General features: G+C 37.1%; 1 protein-coding gene and 1 non-coding gene across 5 annotated transcripts in view; one reads left to right on the forward strand and one right to left on the reverse strand.

The window, feature by feature from the left end:
* NUP153 (nucleoporin 153) overlaps window positions 1-22,787 on the reverse strand; it is a 63,944-nt gene extending 41,157 nt beyond the window's left edge. For 2 of the 4 annotated variants that reach the window (XM_010980103.3, XM_031435160.2), the window contains exons 1-5: window positions 22,159-22,786; window positions 12,633-12,858; window positions 3,166-3,414; window positions 2,899-3,038; window positions 2,689-2,817 (exon numbers count right to left, since the gene is read on the reverse strand). In XM_010980103.3, coding sequence (XP_010978405.3) covers window positions 2,689-2,817; window positions 2,899-3,038; window positions 3,166-3,414; window positions 12,633-12,858; window positions 22,159-22,269 — 855 coding nt within the window. In that variant the 5' untranslated portion in view covers window positions 22,270-22,786. Of the gene's footprint in view, window positions 1-2,688; window positions 2,818-2,898; window positions 3,039-3,165; window positions 3,415-12,632; window positions 12,859-19,361; window positions 19,487-22,158 lie in introns of all 4 variants that reach the window. The other 2 variants (XM_031435162.2, XM_031435161.2) reach the window with 2 other exon arrangements.
* Window positions 22,788-24,280: 1,493 nt separating this feature from the next.
* LOC116147866 (small nucleolar RNA SNORA3/SNORA45 family) lies at window positions 24,281-24,392 on the forward strand. The gene has a single exon (XR_004131457.1). It is a non-coding gene; the product is annotated as a small nucleolar RNA SNORA3/SNORA45 family (small nucleolar RNA).
* Window positions 24,393-27,406: the final 3,014 nt, after the last annotated feature.

Here is a 27,406-nt window from a genome sequence, read left to right on the forward strand (position 1 = left end):
AAAGATGATCCAGTTTAAGCTCTAGAAAGAGGTCCCTGTGTGACCCCAACATCAGTTAAAACTCTCTGAAATAATAAATATTGCCCATCATCAATACACTCAGAAGACTCCTAATTACTATCAATTACATATGGAAGTATCCTCTAATTAGGAAAGAGACTGCTCCTAAGGACAAGACAGAGTCTTCATATATACTTGCTTTTGTGTCATTTCTATGTCATGGGTTGTCACCTTCAAACACATTTACCTCTCCAAAAGCCTATCAAAAGTCTACATGCTTCAAGTGTCATTACACCTCTATCTTTAAAACGTTAAAGCCTATAATGTAAGCACATAACAACATACACACAAAACAACTTTTATGATCCTCAAGTAACTCTTAGGACAAAGTATAGAATGATGAAATTTACCTTAAATTATTTTCAAAGTTATCAATCTCCAATTGTTCTGTTAACATATGTACGTAAACACAGCTGATTTTGTATATTAACCTTTTTATTCTGTGACCTTGCTAAACTCATTTGTAAGTTCTGACAATGTTTTTTGGAGATTGTTGGGGTTTTCTAGGTAGAAAAGCATGTTGTCTATGAATAGGAGTAATTTAATTTCTTCCTTTCCAATCTGGATGCCTTGTATCTCTTTATTCTTGTATTGGCTAGGACCCACAGCATGATATTTATCAGTGGTGACAGCAGACATCCTTGTTCTCTTCTTGGTCTTAAGAAGAAAGTATTCAGCTTTCATCATGAGTATGATGCTAGTTGAAGATTTTCCATAGATACGATTTATCAGGTTGAGGAGGTTTCCATCTATTCCTAGGTTGCTGAAAATTTTTTATCATGAATGGATGTTGGATTTTGTCAAATGTTTTATGCATCTGTGGAGATGTTCAGTTTTTATATAAATCTTCAGTTTGTTTACACGGTAGATCACATTATTCGTAGGATAAACCTACTTAATCATGATGTAGTAAGTATCCTTTCCATATATACTGCCAACTGATTTTTGAAAAAGGTGCAAAGGCAATCCAAAGGGGAAAGTATAGTCTTAGGAACAAATGGTACTAGAAAAAGGGGAAATTTGTATGTTAAAAATGAATCTTGATCCATATCTCATACCACATACAAAAATTAACTCAAAATGAATCACAGGCCTAAATTAAAACCTGGAATTACAAAGCTTCTAGAAGAAAACAATGAGAAAATCCTATGACCTTGGAGTAGGTAAAAATGCCATAGCTCTGACACCAAAAACATGAATCATAAAAGGAAAAAAAAATGCTGGATGTCATCAAAAGTAAAAACTTCTCTTCAAAAAGACACTGTCAAGACAAGCCAGAGAATGGGAGATGTGCGCAAAACATATATCTATTAAGGGACTTACAACCTCAATAATGAACTCTCGAAACTCACTAATAAGAAAAATAACTCTATTAAAAAATGGGCAAAAGGAGCAGATGAAATAGGTGAAGGGAATTAAGAGGCATACACTTCCTGTCACAAAATAAGTAAGTCCTGGAGAGACAGTCACTAATTATTGTTAACAACTCTATATGGTGATGGATGGTCACTGGTTTTACCACAGTTACCATTTCATAATGTATAAAAATATCAAATCACTATGTCATCCACCTGAAACTAATATAATATTGTATGTTAATTATAACTCAATAATACCTTTTTAAAAAAAAATTTAAAGGGCAATAAGACTTGAACAGATATTTCACCAAAAATATATTGATAGTAAATAAGCACATGAAAAGATGCCCAACATCACTAGTCATTAGGGAAATGCAAAACCACAGTGAGTTGGAGTTATCACTACATGTCTATTAGAATGCCTACGATAAAGAAAAAAACTGATGACAACAAGCGCCAGCCAGGACACTCTTGTAATACTGGTGAGAAGGCAAAGTGGTAGCAGCCACTATGGAAAACAATTAGGCAGTTTTTATAAAATTAATGTAAATTTACCATATGACTCAACAGTCCAACTTCTAGGTAGTTACCCAAGGGAAATGAAAATTATGTTTATAGCAGCTTTATTCACAACTACAACCCAAGTGTCCTTTCACTGGTGAATGGATAAGCAAACTGTATTATAACTCAGCAAAAAAAGGACTAATTACTGATATATGCAAATATACAGATTCATCTCACACGCATTATACTACATAGAATAAGTCAGATTCAAAAGACTATATAGTGTATGATTAAATTTATGACATTTGGGAAAAAAGCAAAACTACAGGGAAAGAAAACAGATCAGCAGTTGCCAAGAAATGGAAGCAGGAAGAGAGGTTGATTAGAGATGCACAAGGTAACATCTTGGAGTGATGGAAATGTTTGTTCAGTATGTCAGTTGTAGAAGTGGTTACTCAATTGTACGTATTCAGTTAAAATTCAAATACTGTATGTAATAAGGGTAAATTTTACATGTAACTTATACCTCTATTTTAAAAAAAAGGAATTAACCATCACACTTCCTGAAACACACACACACACACAATGTATAAAATGTTCACTTAGGACTAAAATAATATAATGTCTAAATGAAAAGAATGTAATCCACAGTTCTGTCATTTCACCACAGAATAAGTGAAACAAAACTCTACTTGAATGCCAAAAGTTACTTACTAATCATTTAAAAATAAAAAAGTTTATGAATCCTTCTCCTATTCAAACCAACCTGATATGATGTGTTTCGTAGTTTAGGCTGTCTTACAGCAGCTGCTGCCCCACCATATGTTGTTTTTCCAGGGTAAAAAGGAGAATCTCCCAGCTGACTTGTTTTAAGGATTGAAGAATTCCCAAGTGACTGCACAGAAACATAATGATAAATTATAAGGAATAAAGACTCAAAACTAATGTGATTAAATCAAATCAAATTAGGACTCACGGGAGAAAGTGCTCCAAAGGCAGACAAGTTGAATGCTGGTTTCTTTGAGCTGGTGGCAGTGTGCTGTGAGAGTGAATGAGAACGTTCAGCCTCTGGGGACCAAAGAGGTGGCACTGAAGTGTTCTTTGAAACAGCTATATCTGGAACAAAAATAGGTAATGCAATTACAAGACCCTATATTTTTACAAATAGAAAATGCAAGTAACAATCAGGTTAGAAAAAAATTATTCCATGAAATTTATTTTTACTACCAAATGCCAAGAATACCTTTATCAGAAGCTCTTGAAGAAAAACCACTGGTAGTTGAGATGTTATCATCATCATGCTGAGAGGTAGAATCTTTAATTTCCTTTACAAGAGAAAATCCAGAACTGCCAATCGGGAATGCCGAGGATGTGGAGGGCTGAGAGTGCAATGCAGGAGATTCCAACATGGAGAAATTCAGATGGCTCCGATGAAGAGAGGGCCTTGTTAATACATCTGGATAATTTGAAGCAGTACTAGTTGTTGAGGGTTCTTAAAAGAAAAGCATTAATATTATGAATATTCAAACTTAGAAAAAGCAATATACTATCACAACAAAATAGTGCTTAAGAAAACATACTATATAACAAATACAGCTTTCATTCAGATCACTAAAGCCTCCCATGATATGCCCAATTTAAGATATTCTTTAGCCAACAAGGTTACAACTAACCTAATTTACCTAACCTAGTGTCAAAACATTTCAGGGATCAAATATAACTTCTAAAAGTACATCGTTCTTAATTTTCCTTGAAAATAAAAGCAAAGAAGCTACATAAGAAAGTCATAAAACAGAGGAGGGCATCGCTCAGTGGTAGTGTGTGCTTATTAGCATGCACAAGGTCCTGGGTTCAATCCCCAATACCGCCACTAAATAAATAAATAAACCTAATTACCTCCCTCCTCCCGCCAAAATTTTAAAAGTCATAAAACAAAAAGGTAAGTCTGTCCCTCCATAAACAACCCCTATTAAATCTGTATATCCCCGCAACAAAAATACTGTATGTCCTCCAACAGACTACTATTCAGACATTAAAAAGAATGAAATTCTGCCATTTGCGACAACATGGATGGATGTGGAGGGAATTATGCTTAGTGAAAGAAAGACAAATACCATATGATATCACTTACAAGGGGGATCTGAAAAATAAAACAAACTAGTGAATATCACAAGAAACACCCACAGATATAGAGAACAAACTAGTAGTTACCAGTGGAGAGAAGGAAGTGGGGAGGGGCAAGATAGGGACAGGGGATTAAGAGGTACAAATTACTATGTATACAATAAGCTGCAAGGATACATTTTACAACACAGGGATATAGCCAAATTTTATAATAATTATAAATGGAGAATAACCTTTAAAAATTGTGAATCACTATATTGTACACCTAAAACTTATATAATATTGCACATCAACTATAGCTTTCCCAGATAGGGAAGATATTTGTGCATATAAACTAACCACATAATTATGTTTATGCCTCCTGTTCTGTGACTTATTTTTTCATTTGTCAATATAATTTTGTCTCTACATACAGAGCACACTCCCTTTAAAGACCACACTGTATTTTACCACATTGATTTACTATAATTATTTTTGTGATTTTTTCCCCCAATACTCCATCAAACATACAAGCATTTATATTTTCAGACGTTAAAGAGTATTCTTTTGGATAAATCCATGGTTCTGTAAGCATGTAAGAGAAACATGAGAATTACTAAACAAATGTTCCTAAGTGACCCACAAAAAAATCTGATTCTGAAAGTCTAAAGTTGGGCCCATGAAACAGCCTAAGTAGTCCAAGATATCCTGAGCCTCAACAAGTATCCTGTAGAACTGATCGGTCGTAACAGATCAGAATGCATGCTTACTTTTGTTTATGAGAGATACTGTGATCCAAAAATTTCCTGTTAAGCTATAGTCCACAGAGCTATACTCCACAAATAGCAAATGACAGTGTATATTTCCCCCATAGTCTCCAACACTGGATAATAATCTTTTCTGATTTCTGCCAATCTAATATGTCAAATGGCACCATTATTTTATTTGCATTTATTTAAATGCAACACTGAGCATTTATATTTCTTAACTGCTTATTAATAAGTCTATCTTGCTAATAAAGTTTGTCAGATCTAATTTCCTTTTGAGCAGTAAGATTAGTATGACATGATCTGAAATATCACAACTAATTTTTTCACTGTTGGTTGAACCCATTTTTTTTTTATATCTTTATAATACAGAAAATAACTTGTACTTTGTCTACTCAGACTTACCATCCTAAAACTATATAAGCACTAAAAACTTTTACTCTTTTCTTTTTGGTAGTATTGCTTTTATTTCAATGTAATATTTAATCTTGACTCCAACTGGAATCAGTTATGGGTAATGAAGGAATGATTCCGCTTCATTGTTTTCCAGATGGTTAGTCGGTTTATATTCTGAAATAATCTTAAGTAAGCCATCTTTTCCTCACTGACTGAGAAACCATCACTACCATATACTGAATTCTAAGAGGCTTTCCTCAATGATGTATCTGTGTATTTCTGTACCAGTACCATAATACTTAAAATACTAAAGCTTTATAACACATCTAATGCCTGTAAAAGTTACTCCAACCTACCCTACATTCCCCTTATTCTGTTTCAGAACTTCTCTATTCATTTTCAGGTGTATTTTCAAGAACTTTACAGTCATTTGTCAAGTTTCCAAAAGGCTCTTCCAGTTAAGCTGGAATAACTGGGCCCCAAGACCAGCCCTTCTACTGTAAATAACTATTAAAGTGGACAAAATAAATGAGGCAATAACTTTCAGACAACAAAGAACAGCACAAGAAAAACTCCTGGTGAGCCCTACTATCACTGCCCATCCAGATCTCCGTCTAGGAACATTTCCAGATCTGGCACACAGACAGCTGGAGTCCAGGCAAAACACAGTAAGCAGAAATCAGAATTAAGTGCTTTGGACAGTAGAAAACTATGCAGGGAAGGGCCTCCAGAAGTCCACGTGGGAGTGTCCAGAGAGCGGATGGGCTATTACATGTATTGGTATACACAGAGTAGAAACACGTAAAGCCCACCTTCCCTAGAAAAAGACCTACTGTAAACTCATCCTAAAAAGCCACAGAGGAGACAGTTGGGAGGCCAACTCCTGCCACTTGAGGAACTTAACACACCTCAGATTTTCCACAGATACCCATTAACAAAAGATACAACTAAGTCTACAAGCGTTCAAAATGATCATTCAGTAACAACTGCCTGCTAAAACAAGAACCAAAACTCTTCAAAGGACAATAACAGAATCCAGAATCTCTACATGTATTATTCAAAATGATAATTTAATCAAAAATCACTTGAAAAAGCACATTAAAAAATGCTTGTATTGTTTCACCATTACATGATTTCTGGACTTTGGATGACTGACGTATGCAGAAGTAAGCAGTAGTTTCCAAACTCCAAACAGAAATAAAAGATAGATTTTAAGTTTCACCAAATGCCTATTGCATATCTACCAAAAGGAAAAAATGATAACATCATTTCACTTATTAACATGCTAAATTATATTAATAATTCCCTAGTGATTAATGATTCCTTGCATCCTTCGATTAACTCTCCCCAGTAAGTAAGAAGAGTCTGCTATTCTTTACTGTGCTGAACTGTACTTGCTACCTGAAATCATTCTGTAGTTTTCTTCTATGTACTATCTTTCTAAAAGTCTGCCTCCAAAATATTTAACAGCTTAAGCAATTCTGGTTATTTAGTTCCAAGTGCTATTACACAAAAAAAGGTGCAGATAAAAACATTTAAATGGGACTAGAAGAAAACATCAACATAACAAAAACAACGTATGAAAAACTCACAGCTAATATCACATCCAATGGTCAAAGACTAATTTTCCTTTAAGATCAGAAATAAGACAAGAATGCGTGCTTTCCCCACTTCTATTTAACACAGTACTGGGAGCTCTATCCAGAGTAATAAGGCAAGAAAAAGAAAATAAATTCATCCAAATTAGAAAGGAAAAAGTAAAATGATCTGTTTGCAGATGATATATTTTATACATAGAAATCCGTAAATATTCCATCAGAAAAAAATCTGTTAGAATAAATAAATTCAGCAAAGTAGCAGGATACAAAATCAGCATGCAAAATTCAGTTTTGTTTCTATATGCTAACAATGAACAATCTGAAAAGTAAATTAAGAAAATGATTCCAAAAATGATTCCATTAACATCAAAAAGAACAAAATACTTAGGAATTAACTAAGGAAGGAAGTGAACAACTTGTACAATGAAAAGTACAAAAGTAATTTAAGAAGACATAAATAAATGGAAAGACATCCCATGTTCTTAGATTGGATGAACTAATTTTGTTAAGATGTCAAAACTACCCAAAGTAATCTGCAGGCTCAATGCAATCCCTTTCAAAAACCCAGTAACTTTTTTTGAAAGTAGAAAAAATTCATCCTAAAAATTTTATGGAATCTCAAGGGACCCCTAATAACCAAGATAATCTTGAAAAGGAACAACGTTGGAGGTCTCACACTTTCTGATTTCAAAAACTTATTACAAAACAGTAATCAAAACAGTGTGGTCCTGGTATAAAGACAGACATGCAGACCAATGTTACAGAACATAGAGCCCAGAAATAAATCCTTGCATACACGGTCAAATGATCCTTGACAAGGTGCCAAGACCACTCAATGGAGAAAAAACAGTCTCTTCCTGGAAAAACTGGATATCCACATGCAAAAGAAGAAAACTGGATCCTTATCTTACACCATATACAAAAATAAACCCAAAATAGATTAAAGACCTAAACATAAGACCCAAAACTATAAAACTCCTAGGAAATAAAAACAGGAGAAAAGCTTCAAGACATTGGTCTTAGCAATGATTTCTTGGATACAACAAGCAACAAAAGAAAAGCAGATGTGGGACTGTATTAAACTTAAAAACTTTTGTGCACTAAAAGACACAATCAACAGAGTGAAAAAGCAACTTACAGAATGGTAGAAAATATTTACTAACCATATATATGATAAGAAATTAATATCCAGAAAATATAAAGAACTCCTACAACTTAACAACAAAAAAACAAATAACCTAATTAAAAACTGGGCAAAGGACTTGAACAGACAGTTCTCCAAAGATGATATACAAATAGCCAACAAGCATATGAAAAGATGCTCAATAACACTAAGCATCAGAGAAATGCAAATCAAAACTGCAATGAGATACCTCTTCGCACTCATTAGGACAGCTACTATCAGAAACACAGAAAATAAATGTTGGCGGGCATGTGAAGAAGCTGGAACTCTTGTGCACTACTGATAGAAAATGTAAAATGGTGTAGCCATTGTGGAAAACACTATAGTGGTTCCTCAAAAAATTAAAAGTAGAGTTACCATATGACCCAGCAACTCCACGTCTGCATACATACCCCAAAAAACCGAAAGCAGAGTTTCAGAGATGCATACAACCATGTTCTTGACCCAATTATTCACAGCAGTACAAGGTGGAAGTAAACCAAGTGTCCATCAACAGATGAATTAATAAATGTGGTAAATATTACTCAGCCTTAAAAAGAAAATAAATTCTGATACATGCTGCAATGTGAATGAACTTTGAAGACATTCTGCTAAATGAAATAAACCAGTCACAAAAGGACAAACACTGTATGACTGTACTCATATGATGTATGTAGAGTAGTCAAAGTCATAGAGAAGGTACAATGGTGTCTGCCAGGGGCAGGGGGTAAGGGGAAATGGGAAGTTAGTGTCAAATGTATATGCAATAATTTCTTACCAAGCTTGCTCAAGAAAGAGATACTGGCTGGAGCTTGGAAATCTACAAGTATTAGCATTTAAACCTACTGGCATCTAAAGGTTATCATACTTCAATTTCTTTGCAGCCAAGATTCATATACATATAGGTTAAAATGTTTCTTAGAAGACAAAGTATTCAAATTTTATAATATAGTCTATCCAAAAAGTGCTTTTTATACTTATCCATTCTCTCATCCCTGCAGCAGATTATCCTACAGGATAAAAGCAATAGGACAATTTTCTAGCTTTTGGCAGACATCTGCTAAATCTAGTATATACAGAAACTATAGGGAAAAAAGAAATCTAATATGATATACTTCTACTGGAAGGTATGCTGCTAACAACAATGCCAGTTTTTCATACTTACAGAGCTTCCTTAACCTCCAAACCAGGTCCAATAAAGGACACCATTTGAGATAATAAGACTAAACACAGCCATGCCATCTACAGATTCACATCAGCCACAAACGCCCAGTTTTGTAAGTCACAGGGCATCACTCAGTCAATGTAGTCTACAACATCAATTTAATGCTAACATACTAGAGATGCCATTGTGGGGCCCTCAGAGGCCTGAACTCCTACTGAACCAATAAAAATTTAACATGTATGTTATTGGAGGTCCTCCTCATTGATACATTCCACTAACCTAGCAGGAGAAATCTAGATCCCTAATGGCTCACCATCATTAAGACAATCAATACAAGGAGGTACACATAAGCAGAAAGCTGCAGATAACAGATCTGAAATGGGCCATTCTATAACCGTTGTTACTGCACTGTGCTATTGGAAGAATGTACAATGCTCTGCAGCTCCAGTTACTATTAATATAAAAGCCACCCTGGTAAAATTACTATTCAGTAAACAATATTCAGGACTGTTATTTTACGCTTTCAATAATTTGGCATTACTTCAGGAGTAGGTATGTCTAAGTTGTTTTGAGACTGCATTGTCAAATTTAAGTGTAATGTTTCAAATGTAAACTGGCTGTATCTAGTGAGATCTATGTTCATCATATAGGGGAATTATCAATGATACTTTAGTCACACATTATGTGACGGCAAGTACTGAATTAATACTTTGAGGAAGGTCGAGGCAGACCGTGAGAAGAGAACTGTCTAGAAATTACAAATTTAAAATAAGAGTAGGAGTCAGCTCTAAGGCAAGACAGAGGGGAAAAAATGCTATCAGGTTTTCAAAGTTAGTATCAAGAAGCTGCTCACAATTTGCTTCTAAATCATCAGAGGAGTCAGAGTGAGAAGGTGTGTGAATGAGTGTGGGAACAAAGATAACAAGGTCAGCCATTAGCTGGTTGTCTTTGAAGCTGGGTAATAGCTACACGGGGGTTCACTATACTATCTTCCTTACTTTTGTAGTTTGAAATTTTCCACAATAATTTAAATTTAGAAGTTACTCACAAAGAAATGTATAGTATACATTTAACAGAATAACATATAATACATATATAATTATACATATATAAATATATATTATACATACAATAATATATATTAATAAGCTTAATAATATAATGAATAAAATCCAAGTTGGAATTGACCTTGGCAGACCAATGAATTAATTCCATAATTTCAATGAAAACACAAATACACACAAAAAAGAACTTTGACAGATGTAAAAATGAGAAACTGCATTTATTTCACAGCTAAACTAAATTCTTCAGTTTGTTAATCCCCACAAGCATGCTCCTTAAAATAGAAGAGGTTTCAGTCACTGTAGATATATGCTGGTACACACTACAAGCCACTAATCAAAATAAACAGCAACTGGGGTCCCACTCAATGTCCAAAAAAGAGAATGACACAAAAGCAGTCAGCTTAGAGATCTACCAGATAAAATCTCAAGATGGTTGTTGGGTAATACACATGAAAAGAAACCCTGAAAGTACAGATATTAAAACTCCCTGCATTATCCTAATAAAAATAAGCAAGGATTTAAAGACTAAGCCAAACTGAGTATCACTAAGAAAGCTTAGATCTGCCAATTTCCCCAAAATGAGAATTATTCTTTCAGGCCCATTTCACTCTCACTAATTTTCACTTTGAGCAAATCAAACAGGAAAATAAGTTACTAAGTACATCAAAATTAACAGGAACACATCCACATCAATTATTCAGACAAAACAAGATTTAACACAGAATTAGAAAAAAAATATGTATAATTATGTCAAAACATGTAGTGAAAGAAAATATATATATATTGAAAAGAATATATACTTGAGAGAGAAAGTGGACTTTATCAAAATTTAAAATTTTGCACATCAAAGGACACAATCAAGAAGATAAAATACAACCAACAGAATGGGAGAAAATATGTGCAAATCATATACTTACAGATAAGGGACTTCTAATCCAGTCCAGAATATATAAAGATCTCTTTCAATTCAACTATAAGTAGACAACTCAGTTAAAAATGGAAAAGAGGGATGTGAAAAGCTATTTCTCCAAAGATATACCAATGGCCAATAAGCACACAAAAAGATGCTCAACATTGTTAGTCATTAGACAGATGCAAAGCAAAACCAGTTAGATACCATTTCACAATCACTAGAGTAGCTATATTTAATTTAAAAAAAAAAAAGTAAAATAAGTATTTGTGAAGGTGTGAAGAAATTGGATTCTTCATACATTGCCGGTGGGAAAGTAAGATGGTATAGCCACTTTAGAAAAAGTTCTTTCTGAAAATGTTAAAATTACCAGATGACCCAGCAATTCCACTCCTAGATAGGTACCCAAAAGAAAACACAACCACACAAAAACTTGCACACTAATATTCACAGCAGCACTGTTCTTAACACTCAAAAGGTAGAAACAACCCAAATGTCCATCAACTGATGAATGGATAAATAAAATGTAGTTTATCCATGCCATACAATATTACCTGGCAATAAAGAAGTTCTGATACATGCGACGACATGGATGAACCCTGAAAACATTCTGCTAAGTACAAGAAGCCAGTGACAAAAGACCACATATTTTATGACCCCATTTATATGAAATGCCTGGTGTAGGAAAATCTTTAGATACAAAGTAGTAGGGCTGGAAGGGTGGGATAAGGAGTGACTACTAAGGGGTATGGTATGGGATTACGCATTAGGGAGGGTGGAGGAGGTGAGAAGGATGGTGTTTAAAATGTTCTAACACTGACTGTGGTGACTGGACAACTCTGAATAACTAAAAACCAGTGAACTGTGTGCTTTAAATGAGTGAGTCTTACGTTACATGAAATACATCTCAATAAAGGTGTACAACATAGATATAGTGAAATAACAGAGAAATATCCCTAAATATGTCACATTTAAGGGTTACACTGAAGCTATTTAACATTTGTAAACCCTACCAAAATGCCATAAATGGATCCCCAAAATCTCAGGCTTTAAAATGCAGGGCCACTCAATGATGAGATTAATGAAATGGCCCAGCTGAGCCCGCGGCACAGAGGAAAGAGCCAACTGCAGTCACACCACACCCAGGTCTGTGTGTGGTGGGAGGCGTTGTCACACTGCTCCCTCAGTGCCAAGACCCAGAGTAAGGGCTTCACATTTACTTTTTTCAAAATCACTTACGAGGGCACAGAGGAGAATATAAATCATCTTGACCAAAGCCACATGATTAACAATTGGCAGTATAAAATTTCAAACTCAAAATCTAACAGCAGAGCTTGAACTCTTAACTGACATAGCATTTCAGCCTCCCTTAAATAAACAAAAAGCTGATAAGAAAGAGATCTGACTTGAAGGTGACCATCACCCTCCTCCAATGCGGCTTCTCTACTACACAATTAGATTGACCATAGCCAAGTAATAGAAAGGTATTTTAAATTCAGACATGAAAACCTATCATTTGTAACCAAACATCCACATTCTATTTACCTTCTGTGTTACTGACTGTTGGCTCAGGAGTGACTCTCCCATCATGAATGTTAGAGCTCTCCTCGTCAGCATATAGCACATGGTCATCTTCCCTATTCTCCGGCCACTGTGGCACCTCTCTTGTGTCTGTTGAGCAGCTACATACATCTTCATTCTTGTTGAAGTATCTTTGAAGCCATCCTGGCACAATATTCTTAACAGATTCTGTAACCCTGCTAAGGATGCCCTGTTGGGGGGAAAAACATGGAAGGCAGTTTTAGAAATTTATGTTTTTAAGTAAGTACCTATTTAGAGAATGCCATACCAGGCAAAACATAACTGTTTCCAACAAAGTTTCCTAAAATTCAGTTACTCAAGTGAATGCTGACATAATGCATTTTACAAATTCTAGACATTATGAAATTCTACTTTTTTCTTTTCTCCATTTGCGTCCATGAGCTCCAAATGGCCATATTATTCTATCCTTAAAAAATTCTAACAGGCCATCAAAATAAGCAATATAAATTTTAGATTTAGTAATAAGATATGCACTAAAATGTTATAATCCCAGACCAAAAAAATCCATCCTGATCCCAGCATATTAAAAGAAGCAATATAAACAATACCTTCAACAGCGTCCCCAATTATTTTACTATACATTCTTTAAGAACAAAGATTTAGACAAACAAAAATGAGATTTTTTTTTTAAAGACAGGCAATAAGGTAACTAAATTCAACATAATAAACTCAAGAAATAATCTAAGATTTTTTGGGGGGATGTAAAATTTCATTATATCAAATGTGGCCTGAAAATCAAGAATTTTATTACAGTAACTTTTAAAGGGAGAGAAAGATGTGGTATAACAACTATCAGCATTATTAACATTCATCATGTCAGACAGTTCTCAGCAGTTTATATGTATTATTAAATTACTCAATTTAATCCTCACAATAACTATGAAATTGGTTTTAATAGTGCACTTCACAGATGAGAGACAATGAAGTTAAGTAACTTGCCCAAGGTCCAAACACAACGGCTGTGGTCTATCAGGGATTAGTAAGACCAAAGGTGAAATTTGAGTACCTCCTTGTACTCTGCTTTACTCTAGGTAAAATAAGAGTAACACCTCCCCCCACTACTACCTCATAGAAATTATAATGAAGATCAAATGAAATAATGTGAAAGCACTTCGCAGTTTACAAAATATAACAGAAACATACACTGATAATTTTACTAACGAGGGAAAAAAAGCTAGCAGAAACAAATGGGGGTGAAGTGACCAGTTTTAGGCAGCAATTTCCTTCATAGAGTAGTGTCAGAAGGAAAAAAAATAAACTGGCAGGTACAAAAAAACAGTAGCTAAAATCAAGGCAGAATACACAAATCTACCTTGAAAAGCTAACCCAAGACAAAGAGGCCTTGAAAAATAGTCAAGAGAAAAGGTGGAAGACACCTCTGACATAGGCACTTGAACAGTATTTTCCTTATTGTTTGAAAAGGTATGGAAAACAACTGGGAAATATGTAATTATTTTTCCTGTAAACAAAAATTTTGAACAGACCTACAATCTCAGCTCTCTAACAATACATGAAGCAACAATCCTAGGACACTCACTGCTCCAAAATACAAGTTCACTGTTTCCCTTTTCTATGCTCAGGTTACATAGTATTAGTTCCTTTGGAAAGAAAGATTATCTATCTACTTTAAGATTAAATATTTATAAAAATATACTTATTATTTTACTCATATTTAAATATTTATTTACCCCCCTCTCATATTCCAAAAGACTTTCAAGTGCTTTCAAGATATGACATTAGTTTAAAAAAGAAAAAACTTAAGATACACTTGATATGAAGTGACAAGTTAGCTAAAGCACTCTAGCAAGAATTTAGTGTCAAGTCTTTTGTGGACTACCTCTGAAGTGTTTAGCTACTAAAAGTAGCAGAGATTCCTGTGATCCCTACTCACCTAAGAGACAAGTACAGAACAATTTAAAATTAACGCCAGACTTAACGAAACGTCATTTATGTGGCAGCATTAGATACTGTGGAGAGCAATTAGTAAAAACTGAACAGTCAAAATGGATACAATAAAGTTCATCCACTGAAACTCATGAATTTTGCTTGGAGACCTTCTCTTTCCTAAACTAAAACATAACCAATTTAACCTCAGCCCACAGCAGATTAGTACAAGAAAATTACAGTGTGACAGAGGAATTAGCAGTGGCACAATGAATGACAGCCTGAAGCATGCTTGATAGTAAAAAGAAACACAGATGATAAAACTGACCTGCAACCATTATTAAAAAGAAATATCCCTATACTTCAATATACCATTATAGGGTAAATGACCTGAAGTCATAAAAAAAAGTTAAATTAAGCTCAGTATACCCTCATGCTAGTGGTTCCCAAGATGCAGTCCCTTCACCATTTACATCTGCATCACCTAAGGCCCTACCCCAGCCCTACTAAATTCAGGAGGTAGGGCTCACCTGTTCTAACAAACCCTCCCAAGAGATTCTGATGTATGTTATAGTTAGAGAACCACTATTCTAGAGAGATTAGGGAATTAGACACATTTCAGAAAATTACAACACATTTTAGACAGAAAGTCCTTCTGTAAGAGGTGAATAAAATTATGTATACTTAAATCTTAATGTTCAGTTATCTGGAAAACATACATGTGAAGCACTAGTTAGACAACAATTCAAATATATCATAAAATACTCTAAAATTAATCAGAAAAACAAATCTTACAATGGACTGTGCTGAACACAATGTGGCTTATGTAACTATTTCCCCAGTGTTTCCCAAACTTTAGCCATGATTTTTACGTGTGCTATTACTTAATGCTTTTCTTTCTATCCATTTATTTTATTTCTCTTAATAAACAATAAAATCTATCAAATCACAGATGTGATGTCGCACCAGTCTTCACTTGCCATTTCCTAACTCTACTCTTGATTGGCTATCTCATCAAATTGGCTTCTGGTAGGCGTGGTCCATGAGAGATTCTGGAGGACACCAGGTATTAGAGGATGGGAGGAAAGACAAGTCTTTCTTCCTGTGCTCCCTCTCTGCTCAAGTGCCCCATCCTTAAAATGACAGCTCCAGCCAGGCCTTTCCCCCACTCCAGTGACACGATTTCTGCCCTTTATCCGTCCACCCCGGGGATGGTAACAGCTTCCCAATGTTGCTACTCTCTGGGCATCCTGCTATCCTATGTGTATTCCTTATCTCTGAATAGACTCTTTCTTAAAGATATTTCAGATGAACCATCTGGAGTGAACTGTTTCTTGCTAGGTCCTTAACTGATACAGCACTGTACTTGTCAAATGTGTTTTCTAATTAACATGAAAATTTTGAAAGTCAGTCCACATATCAGTTAGATTCATCTTCTTTAGCAACAATGGAACACATGCACCACACTTGGGGAGGCACCCGTATTACTCAAAAGATACATCCACCCTGTATCTCTGTCAAACAGTACATAAATGGACCGGGGAAGAGGCTTATCCTGGTGAATATTTTAGAATCTTTAACTCACAGGGGTAAAAGCAAACACTGCTTTTCTTCATTCAATTCACTTAATATTATTGATTGCATATTCCATGTCAGGCAAGAACACTGGGGATATAGCAGGGAACAAGTTCCTACCCTCTGGAAGCTTAAGATTCTAAGTTAGGGAGACAAAAAGTGTAAGACTCAAACATAGAAGTGTCCTTGGCACATGCTGTCCAAGCTTCTGGTAAACTTGTTTACAAATGTGAAATCTAATAAACCTGTTAACTATGATTTAACTATTTAAAATCCTTTAAAATTCCCCTTTATGAATATATATATATTCATGTATGACTGAAAAACTGTGCTGTACACCAGAAATTGACACAACATTGTAAACTGACTATAACTCAATAAAATTTGTTTAAAAATCCCCTTTAATCACGAGTGTGTGCACACATCTGTGTGAGAATCTATGTGTAATCTTTTGTTCTGTAGCTCATTTAGTCACTACAAAGGGACTAAAGCAGCAGTTCTCAAATTGCAGTCTTCAAACCAGCAGCACTGGTGGCAGTCATCTAAGAGTATGTTAGAAATGCAAATTTGCTTTAACAAGCTATTAAGGTGATTCTTATGCAAATTAGTTTGAGAAACACTGTACTAAAATCATCTAAAAACTCAGTGACAGGTTTCCCAATTAAGGCCATGATAAACATAACCCTGAGTATAAGCTTAACTACAAGATAAACTATTTCCTTGATTACCTCATTATCAAATGTCATGCCATCATATCAACTTTTATAAATATCTACTTTATAATATGAATTCTGGAAAATCAAACATAGAAGTAAACAGAAGTAAAACATAAAAGGCTACTTTTAAATCTATTTTACTTTCAGTTAAAGACTTAACACATTTATAGTACATAACCAACTACCAGATATTTGAGGTTTAAAAAAGTGCTAGGGAAAAGAAATCTGATTATGCACAGAATTGGGTAGACTATAAAGAGGTAAAGGACCCTGTCTATCAGATAAATTACCCTGCCTGGTAATTTTTATGAATTTCAAAGTACCAAAGGTAAGACTTCAGCCACTAAAGGAAATCAGAGAAAGGGAGCTAGAAAGGGGGAAAATTGTTTTCTTACATAAGAAAAAGTTCCTTTGACTCTTACCAAAGGTCTACCTTTTCAGGAGTTATTGAGATAACATGCTTCAGATCTTTACAGAAAGGGGGCAAATCAGCTTCCTATATGGACCCAAAGAAAGAATGCTTTGTGATATTAAAAACAAACAAAACCTTGAGATGTAAACAGAGACATACTGAGTAAAGGTCTACTAAGGAGTGAATACTCAAGTCCTACTTTATCAGATTAGTTCCCTTCCTACTTTCAGAGGCTTCAGTGGTTAAGCATAACTGCTTTTATTATAACTTAATGTAAGTTTTCCTACAGAAAGTCTTCTCTAATCCTCCAAGTCTGGGACAGTCATTCATCTTTATGCACCATCAGTGCCCTGCACTCCCTATACGATGGCGATTTGTCAAATGGTAATTACAGTCTATCACCTCCACTAGAGGATCAGCTGGTGTATGATTTTAACTTATCTACAATTGCACTATCCAACCAATTTCTTATTCCCACATATGAATATGTGACAAGTTTCAATAAAGGACATCAGTAATTCTAGAATTCAAAAAAATAAGTAACACATTTGTTTGGTACAATGGTTTCAGCTTAAGCAAGTATTTTTGTTGCCACACTAATAAGTCTTTCCTCCAAAAAAACAACTTGTAAAGCTATCCAAGTGTATGAGAAAATTGAGCCATCCCCTGGAATGATAAATAACACAAAGCCAACTAAATGAGAGAAGTAGAAAGGTAGTCAAAGAAAGAAAAATTAATGAAGGGCTTATAAAAAAGCCACAAAACAAATGGGGCATTAAAATCTTAAAAATACTCCTCGTAGCCCTAAACTCTACACCAGACGATCCTAAGTAATAAGCTAAGTAGCTACAAATAAAACAATTCTGAAAATTACCAGGTCATTACACTTTTCCACTAATATTCTGTGCCTAGTGAAAACGGTTTTAATTAGTGTCATCAGACCAAAGTCTTCAGTTTACTTCAAACTTCTGCCTCATCAGAGGACTTTCCAGGAAATGGTGACAACACACGGGCTTTTTTGTCATTTATCTTATCAGAAAAATTAGTGAGTAAATTGATAAACTATCACACACCAGGGCCTCTCATCACAAACAAAAATCTACTTTGCATTAAACAATTTAATACTTGGATTTATTTTCCTATACACTTAAGTGACTAGCATTTCTAGTTTAAGGTTTGGCCTCATCACTCAAGAAACAAATCCTCAAATCCAATAGGAGCCTATAAAAGGTGAACTTGGTTACACAAAGGAAAAAAAGCTCTACTAAGAGGCAGCAAAATTCAGAAACAATAAATATTTATATCAAAAGGTTCTACTTAATCACAACAATTTCAAATGAGTCCTTACTATACATGCCAAGCCCTGTTCTAAGAGCTTTACTTATATTATCTCATTTAACCCTCACAATTTCCACTTTACAGATGAGTAAATTAAGCAGAGAGAACTTTTCCAAGTCCTGGCAGAGAAGGGATTCAAACCCAGATACTCTAACTGTATTGTAGCACATTTTCCTATCAACTATTTCCATTTCTATTTCCACTGATAGTAATAATTAAGAATCTAGGATAAAGCAAACAAAGATAAAATAAAATCAAAACTACTTAGTGACTTCTGGAATGAGGTAAGTATTCAACTTTTAAATATTCTACCTTTTCAAAACTGAGAACACTCTTTAGCGATCAAATACCAACCAGGACACATTTATTTGGGACAAAGTATCATATAGAAGCTACCAAAACAAACAAATAAACAGAAAAAAACTACACTATTATATAAACCAGGATCAGGCAAACCATAATCTACGGGCCAAATTCAGCCCTCCGCCTTTTGTACAGACTTCAAACTAAGAATGATCTTTAACATTTCTCAAAGGGTTATAAAAACCAAAGAACTTGCAGCAACAAAACCTAAAATATTCATTATCTGGCCCTTTACAGAAAAAGTTTGCAGACTCCTGATCTAAGGTACTAAACAAAGGGGTTTCCTCCCCCTCTTTTTTGAAACAGCTAGATGCAGAAACTGACTTGTAAGACAAACTACAACCAAGAAGATAAAAGGGCAAAAACAAGTAGCTCTCCTCTCACCAGGAGGTGGCAGTAGATTCTTCCAGAGGCAAGGTTCTGGTTTGCCCATGGGCTCAAGTTTTTGGTGGTGGCTAGTAAGAAAAGCAGCTTGACCTCTCCAGAGCTGACTTTCTGGGCCTGACCATCTGCACAAAAAGGAAATGGGAAAGGAGACTGAACAGGTGACAAGAACTAACCACATCCTCTTTAGCGACCTGTTCACTCCTAACTAGAATAATGATACCATTTCTTAAAGGCATCTGGGCTAAGAGTTAGGGAATAGGGACGAAGGCAAGTAAAAATGATCAACTGATCATTCCGCGCTGTTTTTCACTTTCGTTGCTACAATTCTTATATTACTATCCCTCACTTAGTTGAGTAAGACAATGAACTTTTTGTCTCCGTAACTTCAAGCAAGATGCCATTTTAAAGATCAGAAGTTAAAAGGAAAAAAAAAAAATGTAAACTTCAGATATACCTCAGCAGAGCTAAACCAGAAGTCAAAACAGGAAATTACAAGTCAGTTGAACACATGCAGAAGTCACAGGTACTGCATGACTGCACAAGCCGGTCGGCCTGACAGGCGATGGCAAACATCCATTAACCGACAGTGCCAGACTTCTCATTCCAACTCTCAACTACAAAATCCAAAACTTCATTTTCGCTCAGAAACCACTAGACATTTAACCAAATAACATTAGTACAAAACATGCCATGTCATGAAGTTCCCTGCTATTCATGATGACTCAGCAGCTGCTGCAAAACAGAGATGGCAGCCTGGGACAGTGGACAGCAGGCAGGTAGTCTCCAAGTCCACAAACGTCCCAGTAAGGACTAAAGAGTCTTGTCTTTAATATTTAAGAAGATCCTTAAATAGAGTATTCTTTTGTTTATTCCTGGACAATTTCCTTTGAGAGTATCTGCCTATATTAGCACCTGCGGTGTTGATTAAGAAACCCCCAGACAACTTTAATGTCAATTCAAAAGCTAAAAATGTACTTTTTCAATTAAATGGCTGGGACAAAAAGCTGAAAAAGTATTTTAGACAGGGGGAAATGATAAATTACCAAGCTCTAAAACAAAACTGCACAGCCTGAAATCGTATCAGCTCTAAGACAATTTGGGTCACAGGTGTTATGCTGTTAAGGCATCATCTTCCCCCAATTAGATTTTTCCCTGAGTACACTTAAATAGAAGGCGTGATTATAGCTTTTGCCACCCGGAATATATGAGCTCCTTTCTAAACTGTCCAGACCATCCAACAATCTGTATTTACAACATTTCAATTTTTATGTAGTAACCTTATTTTAAGGAAATCTAAGAAAACACTCAAAGACATTTATTCTTCAGGAAAAACAGCATGTGTCTAACTTCCATTCTACAAAAGGATTACGTTAAATGGCCAGGCTTGTGACCTGAATTCTAATCTTAAATCTGCTGCACCTCTGCTCCTCACAAAGAAATCTGAAAATCAAGCACCTTCCGGATATATCTGGGGGAAAACTGGTGGGAGGTAACAGTAATGCCAAGACTTATAACCATTAGTAGAGAGCGACTCAATATTATAAACCACAATTTTACTATTAAGAAATTGCTCTCCAATCTTTACTTTTAAAATTGTTTTTAATGGTACAATAACACGACCACCAAACTTGTTAGAAGTGTTCAATATTCATCATCATCTGCGATAAAACAGACGAGGAAGTCTACCTTAAACAGTAGGCAACAAGTCATCAGACCCTTTTGCTATACTTTTTTTTTTAACAAGACAGTTACTTTCCACTTTAGTATCATTGAGAAGTTTTAGAAATGACTTCTATCAAAACGTTTTTAACATTTTCCTATTTAATCCGCATAACCAACAAGTAAGTATTTTAAAAAAGTAAATTCCTCAGAATCAAATTACGGTTAGGATAAACGCCTTTTCATAATTTCAAACACCCACACGTGCGCAAGGTGGTTAAATTATAAGACCACCAACATTCCTGGAGTGTCAAAAGTACCTAAGTTTCAAAAATACGCCCCATAATTTAAAATATTTTATGCATGAGATCAGAACTGGAGTCCCGGTCAACTATGCATAATGGCCAATTCTAGCCTCCAAGATAAAAGGTGGGGAGGGAGCAAAAATGGGGAGGTAAGAATCTCGCGATGGAAAAAAAACGTAAGTGTGGAGAGGGACTTTCAAAAATGCCCCAGTGCCACTAACTATAACCCGGTTAAGGGGGAAAAAAAATCTAAGTCAACGCTCTCAGATCGGGGAGGGACACAGGAAGGGGAGATGGAGAATTAATTAATAGGTTGAGACTAAGTTATTCCACTTTCCGTGTAACAGCGCCCCCACCAACCCCCAGGTGCCCCGGAGGCAGATCCCCCTGGGGCAGCCCCCTCCTCACACACGTTGAAACGCGGGAGACTACAAAACAGCAAGCGTAGGGGCCTCCAGCTACATCTTTTCTTTTCTCCCTCGAGAGGACGTAAGTAATACCCTCAAACCCCCAATCCCCGCCAAAATATAAAGACTCCTAGGCCCATCGTGGCCTAGGATTTCTGTTCCCGCCCTGCGCAGGCCGGGGGAAAGCCCCAGGCCGAGAGGGCTGGAGAGAGGCGGCCCGAACCACACGTGTGCGCCGCAAGGTTGGCCTGTCTCAGCCCACTTCCCGTTGCCGCCCCAGCGGCCTGAGATCCCGCCGCCTCGCTCCGGCCTGCCCTCAGGCCCTCCCGTCCGCTCCACGTGGGGCGCCAGGGCCCCTCTCCGCCCGTTCACTCCCGCCAAGTTCCCCACCGGTTAGGCCCCCACGGCGTCGCAGTCCCGTACCTGGTGCTGTTGTCGCCCCTGCTGGTAAGGCTTAATTGGCCCCTGGTGGCAACGCCGCGTCCGGATCTTGCCGCCACCGCCCCCTCCTATGCCTCCGGCTCCCGAGGCCATGGCGGAGCCTCCGCGGCTTCCCCCTCCGGGGCGGGTAAGGGGGCGGGAGAGGCAGAGGCGGCCTTAGAGCCTCCCCCCGCCCGGCCCCAGCCCAAAAGTCCGCCCGCGCTGCCCACACAGTGGGGCACGGGCACACCGGGGACCGCGGGGCTGCGAGCAAGAGCGGAGGGAGAATGCGCGCTGGCGGCAGGGAAGGGGGTGGCGGCGACAGAGGCCGAGGAGCTGGCTCCGGTCCGGCAGCCTCCCGCGGACCCCCGCCTCTGTGTATGTCACCGTCTCTATGGAGATCCCCCGCAGAGGACAGCCCGAGCGGCCAGGCGCTGCTTAGGCCTAACTCAACCTCCGGCTGATGGGGATCCTTCTTCCGTCGCCCTAGCCGTAGCTGCCGCAGTTGAAGCCGCCGGCGCCGCCCGCCTACCCCTCCCCTTTCCGCACAGCGCCCGCCCCGCCGTCGTCGTCGTCGTCCCTGCAGTCGCCGCTGTTGCGTCTATTGCCGCTGCTAAGGCCGCCGCTGCGGTCGCGAGCCAGAACGCCGTCACTCGTCAGCGCCCGTCGGGTTTGCATCATCACGCTGCGACCCGTGATAGGCGAGGAGGAAGGAAGGGCTGGGCGAGCTCGCGCGCTTGGCCGCGCGGGCCGCTGGGAAACGTAGTTCAGCGGAAGAAGGCGCATTCTCAGAAAGGAGGACGCGGAAGTTGATCCGCGGTTCCCCGCAGAGGCAGAAAGCCGGGGATTCCATTCCGCTTACTGCTGTTGACTATAAACTTAGAGTTTGAAATAGAGATTTAACGCGAAAACAGCAACGTCCTCCCTCCTCTCCTTCTCCCCGTGGTTAGTAAAGCGGGCAGAAAGTAAGCAGTAAAATCACAGACAGGAGCCAACAATATCTTATAAAAAAGAAAAAAAAAACTGGTTGAAAAGACAATGTCCATGATCTAATTTAAGCCTAAAATAGAATTAGAAAATATATACAGTTACATTAATGTTCCCTTAATATATAAGGGCTTTGTTGTCAAACACACAGGGGCTGGAATTCTGGCTCCGCCACTCCGCAAGTTTGACCTTGGGTAAGTCAAAACCTTACTCCCCTATAAAATGTAAACTTTAAAATACACCTTTTAGACCTGTTGTGATCATCTGTGTGGAGCACTTAGTGTATTTCCCAGCATACAGGAAATGCGATAAATGGTTACCTACGGCAGTCAGCTCACAGTAAGTGGTATATTACCAGTAATAAAAGTACATATATTTTTGCTCCAAATAGAAGGCATTATAGTTAGGAAAGTGATTAAGTGAGCTAGGCTCAAAGACTAAATCCACAAAGTACAGGGATTGTAAGAGTTGACCTTTAGAAAGATCTTGGTGATCCTGTGGTTCAGCCTTCATTCAGTGGACAAGACGGGTCCAGAGAATTCAGATGGCATGTTCGGGGACACAGCTGGGCAGTCAAAGCCAGGACTAGAACCCAGCTTTTCTATAAGAGTTGAAACAAGTAACCAAATGTTTAGGGAGAAAATCTACTACTGTGAAAAAAACATAGGCTTAATGTTCTGTTTAAGACAATTTTAAAGCTTATAAATAGCTTTGGAGTCAAATAGACTTAATTTTAAATCTATCACTTACTAGCTGTGTAGACTTGGGGAAGTTACTGATCCTCTTTCTAAGCTTCAGTCTCCTCATCTGCAAATAGAATGATTAACCTCAACAAATTGGTGGTTCTGATGATAGGGTTAATATATATATATGTATAGTTCATAATAGCAGCTTACATAGAAAGCATCTAATATCACCAGTTCTCAGATACAAATAATTAACTTCCACAGTTTTATACCATCTTTACCACCAAGCTACACTATTTCAATCATGATATCAATCATATAAGTCAAGTGTGAAGCCAAATTTACAGTAACTTGGAATTTATAGTACATTCCAGCACTTAAGGAACCATGCTGTATCAAGCATAGTTTACAGAACCAGTGGCACCTCTGACTATAACCACCAAGACTATAATCCTGAGACTAAAGTCACATCCTGACAGCTCTTGTCCTGGTGTGCTAGAGTCCTCGGAGAGAATCTGCTGGTCTTGATTCACTGGCAAGGAAGTGCCCAGATCAGAAACTTGCCCTCCCTGACTCCTAGATGGAATGGCCTGGCAGGCATCTTTCTTCATACCTGTCACAGTTGGTGGCTGCCAAGGTACATTATAAGCTTTTTTCTCTGTTCTTCTAAGGGGAAAAAAAAGGCTGTAAAAAATTTCCAAATATAATGGACAAAATTAGTCTACTTTCTTTTGTGCATTGGTGTCCCAGCTTCATGCCCCACTCTACCACTAACTCCTTACGAGACTCTCCAGGTATACAGGCTCTTCCCCTGAAGCAATTCATCCTTCGTCAGTACAATTGTTTGTTTTTCACAATTCTCAGCTAGGTGTGTGACAAGCAGGGTAAAGTAATTCTTAGTAAGCGAAGTCCCAGGAAAGATCTGCACCTGAATCTTTCATTGCGCTACAGATATAGGAGACTGAACTGTAGCCACAGCCCATTTGTCCTTTTCACCAAACTCAGAATTTCCAGCACAGGAGAGTGGACTGGCTGAGACTCAAAAATCATTCCTTTCTTGGAGACTTATTGGGTGCCTGGGACAGCATTCATATCCCAGTTTTGAAAGGAAGAGAACATGCAAAAGAGCTGGGCCAAACTCAGGCAAAACATCAGAACAGAAAATCAGTAAGCTTCGGGGAGATAAGGAAAAATCTACATCCTCCTTTAGCCTTGATCTCAATTGTTGACCTCACTTTATGATGATTTCTTTGAAGTAAAACAATATGTGAGGAACAGTAAAACATTGGTCCCACATTCAAGTGACTGAGTTACCAGAAACTTTACCAAACTTGACAGCAAAGAAGGAATAAGCAGCAAGAAGAAATCTGCATTCCAAATATCCCACTGCCTAATTTTCCCCTGAAATAGTACCAGCCTCACTATGGGGTGAAGTAACCTTTTGTACATAGTTTGGGATTCTAAAATAACATTGTTTCTTTGCTGAAATTCAGTTTGGAGTTACAAATCACCAAATCTAGAATTCCTCACATATTTTTGGCATAGAACTCATTGTTCAGTTAGGAATTACTAGTAGAATGGGTTATAAGAAGTTATTCTGATTTTAAAACTTAAAAGAATCCGTCCACATTCAACCATACAAATAATTATTAAACATTCCTCTAAGAGAAACTATATGTAAATTGGAAAAAAAATCAAATGGCATGGAACATTAAGAGGGATTCTTGAACTCCTTCCAGCCATATTAGGAGTTAGGTTTTGAGAGAAGGGAGTAATTATCTAGTACTTATATTTAAGCAATTTCTATATGTGGTGAAATTTTACCTCTACAAAACCTGTGACATTCTGTAGCTCACAGAATGGGAAGCCATCACTTGTAAATTTTCTATTATAAAGTAGCTATCTTCTTTATTCAACCTCTATTCATAATTTCTATTCCTATCAGCCTTTAGGTCTGGACAAAATTGAAATGGCTCTGAGAAGTGATCTTATGTTTTGGCTTGTTTCATCGGGTTGTCTTCACTGGAGAAATTCATTTCTCCCCTACTAGGTTTTAAACTCCAAGATTTTTTTTTCTCACTGCTATATTCTGAACACATGGATCAGTGTTGACGCGTATCATTGGTTCTACATGTACTATAACTCATTTGCTCAACATCCAATTACTACCAATGCCAACTGTTTCCATTTTACTGTAACAAGTAATACAGTGATGAATACAACTCAGCTATATAACCTTTCCTAGCTTGCATCCATTTATTATATTGCATGACAAATTAATATTTCTCAAATTCATTTATTCATGATAAAGCATTCATGAGTATTATGAACAAATCCCTATGAAAATGTGACGTAGGAATTATTATCCTCTTACCTTTGCCATCAGTATGCCATTTTTGTAGCCAATTTAGGAATCTACCTACCACTTAAACATTTTTTTGAAATGATGTTTTTTTCCAGGTCAGTGGAGAACCCCATACTTTAGAAATCTCTCTGTCTGATGGCCTTCACACTGACTAAAATGTTTATATCCTGGTTCTCTGTCTTATTGCTAGAAAGAATGGACATTTGTCAGTTGGATAACATGATAGCCATTGGAAAGACCAGACTCAAATAGCTGACTCAGGATCACCCGGGAATTTCAGGACTCCCATCATGGCAGGGGGACGGAGGGTATGTTGATGGATGGGAGTGAAGAGTACTTCGGCAGGGGCGTTTGGGTGGAAAGGATATAGCACATCAGACCTCCACATCACAGACAGGAGCCGTGTTAGCAAAAGCAATAGAACTCGAAGTATTTGTTTCTGTGAAGGATAAGGAAAAAATAAGTAACAGCTATTCACATTCAGATCAAGTGGCAGAAATTGAAATGAACCACAGAAGGACAGGAATTCCTTCTCAATAATCAAGTTGAAAACAAAAATTAGAACTTCACTTTTCTTAAATCTTGATCCAGTTTTTTTCAGTCAAAACAGATGGTGTATTGGAAGGGATCTTAATTTATGGAAAGCCTGTTACTACTAGGGCCCCTCTCCCCCAAGAAACGTCTTTGTTTTTCCCCATGTAATATGGTAACTGCCTGCCAATTATAAATTAGCAAATAGGCTGCTGACCTTTAAGAGATAAGGAATATCCACCAATTGCAAATGAAATACAATTTAGTCTAAGCACAGCCTGGGTTTAAAAACAGCCTTTATATCTTCTTTATAAGTTTAAGACAATTCTGGCCAAAGGAGTTTTAAGAGATGACAATTACAGGAAAATGGAAAGCTGTGCTTTTATTTTACCCTAACTACACAAAGTGAGGTATCTGCTATGATAAGCAAATTATTGAAGCAAATTATTATTTTATTGAAAGTAGTTTTAGGTGGCTCTCCATGATCTTCCACAGACAGTTCCATGTGATAATTATTACCAGGCATTTCATTGAATAGAAAAATAAGGTGAAACTAATTTTTTTTTATAAAGGGTATTATAATGATTAAATTATAGTGAACTTCAGTCTCTCCTGGAAAATCTCAAAGTGGGGTTGGGATTCTAGAAAAGTACTGGGTTTTTGTCTGTTTGTATTTTAGGGG

The sequence above is a fragment of the Camelus dromedarius genome, chromosome 19 (assembly GCF_036321535.1).
Source record: "Camelus dromedarius isolate mCamDro1 chromosome 19, mCamDro1.pat, whole genome shotgun sequence".
NCBI classification, from domain to species: domain Eukaryota; kingdom Metazoa; phylum Chordata; class Mammalia; order Artiodactyla; family Camelidae; genus Camelus; species Camelus dromedarius.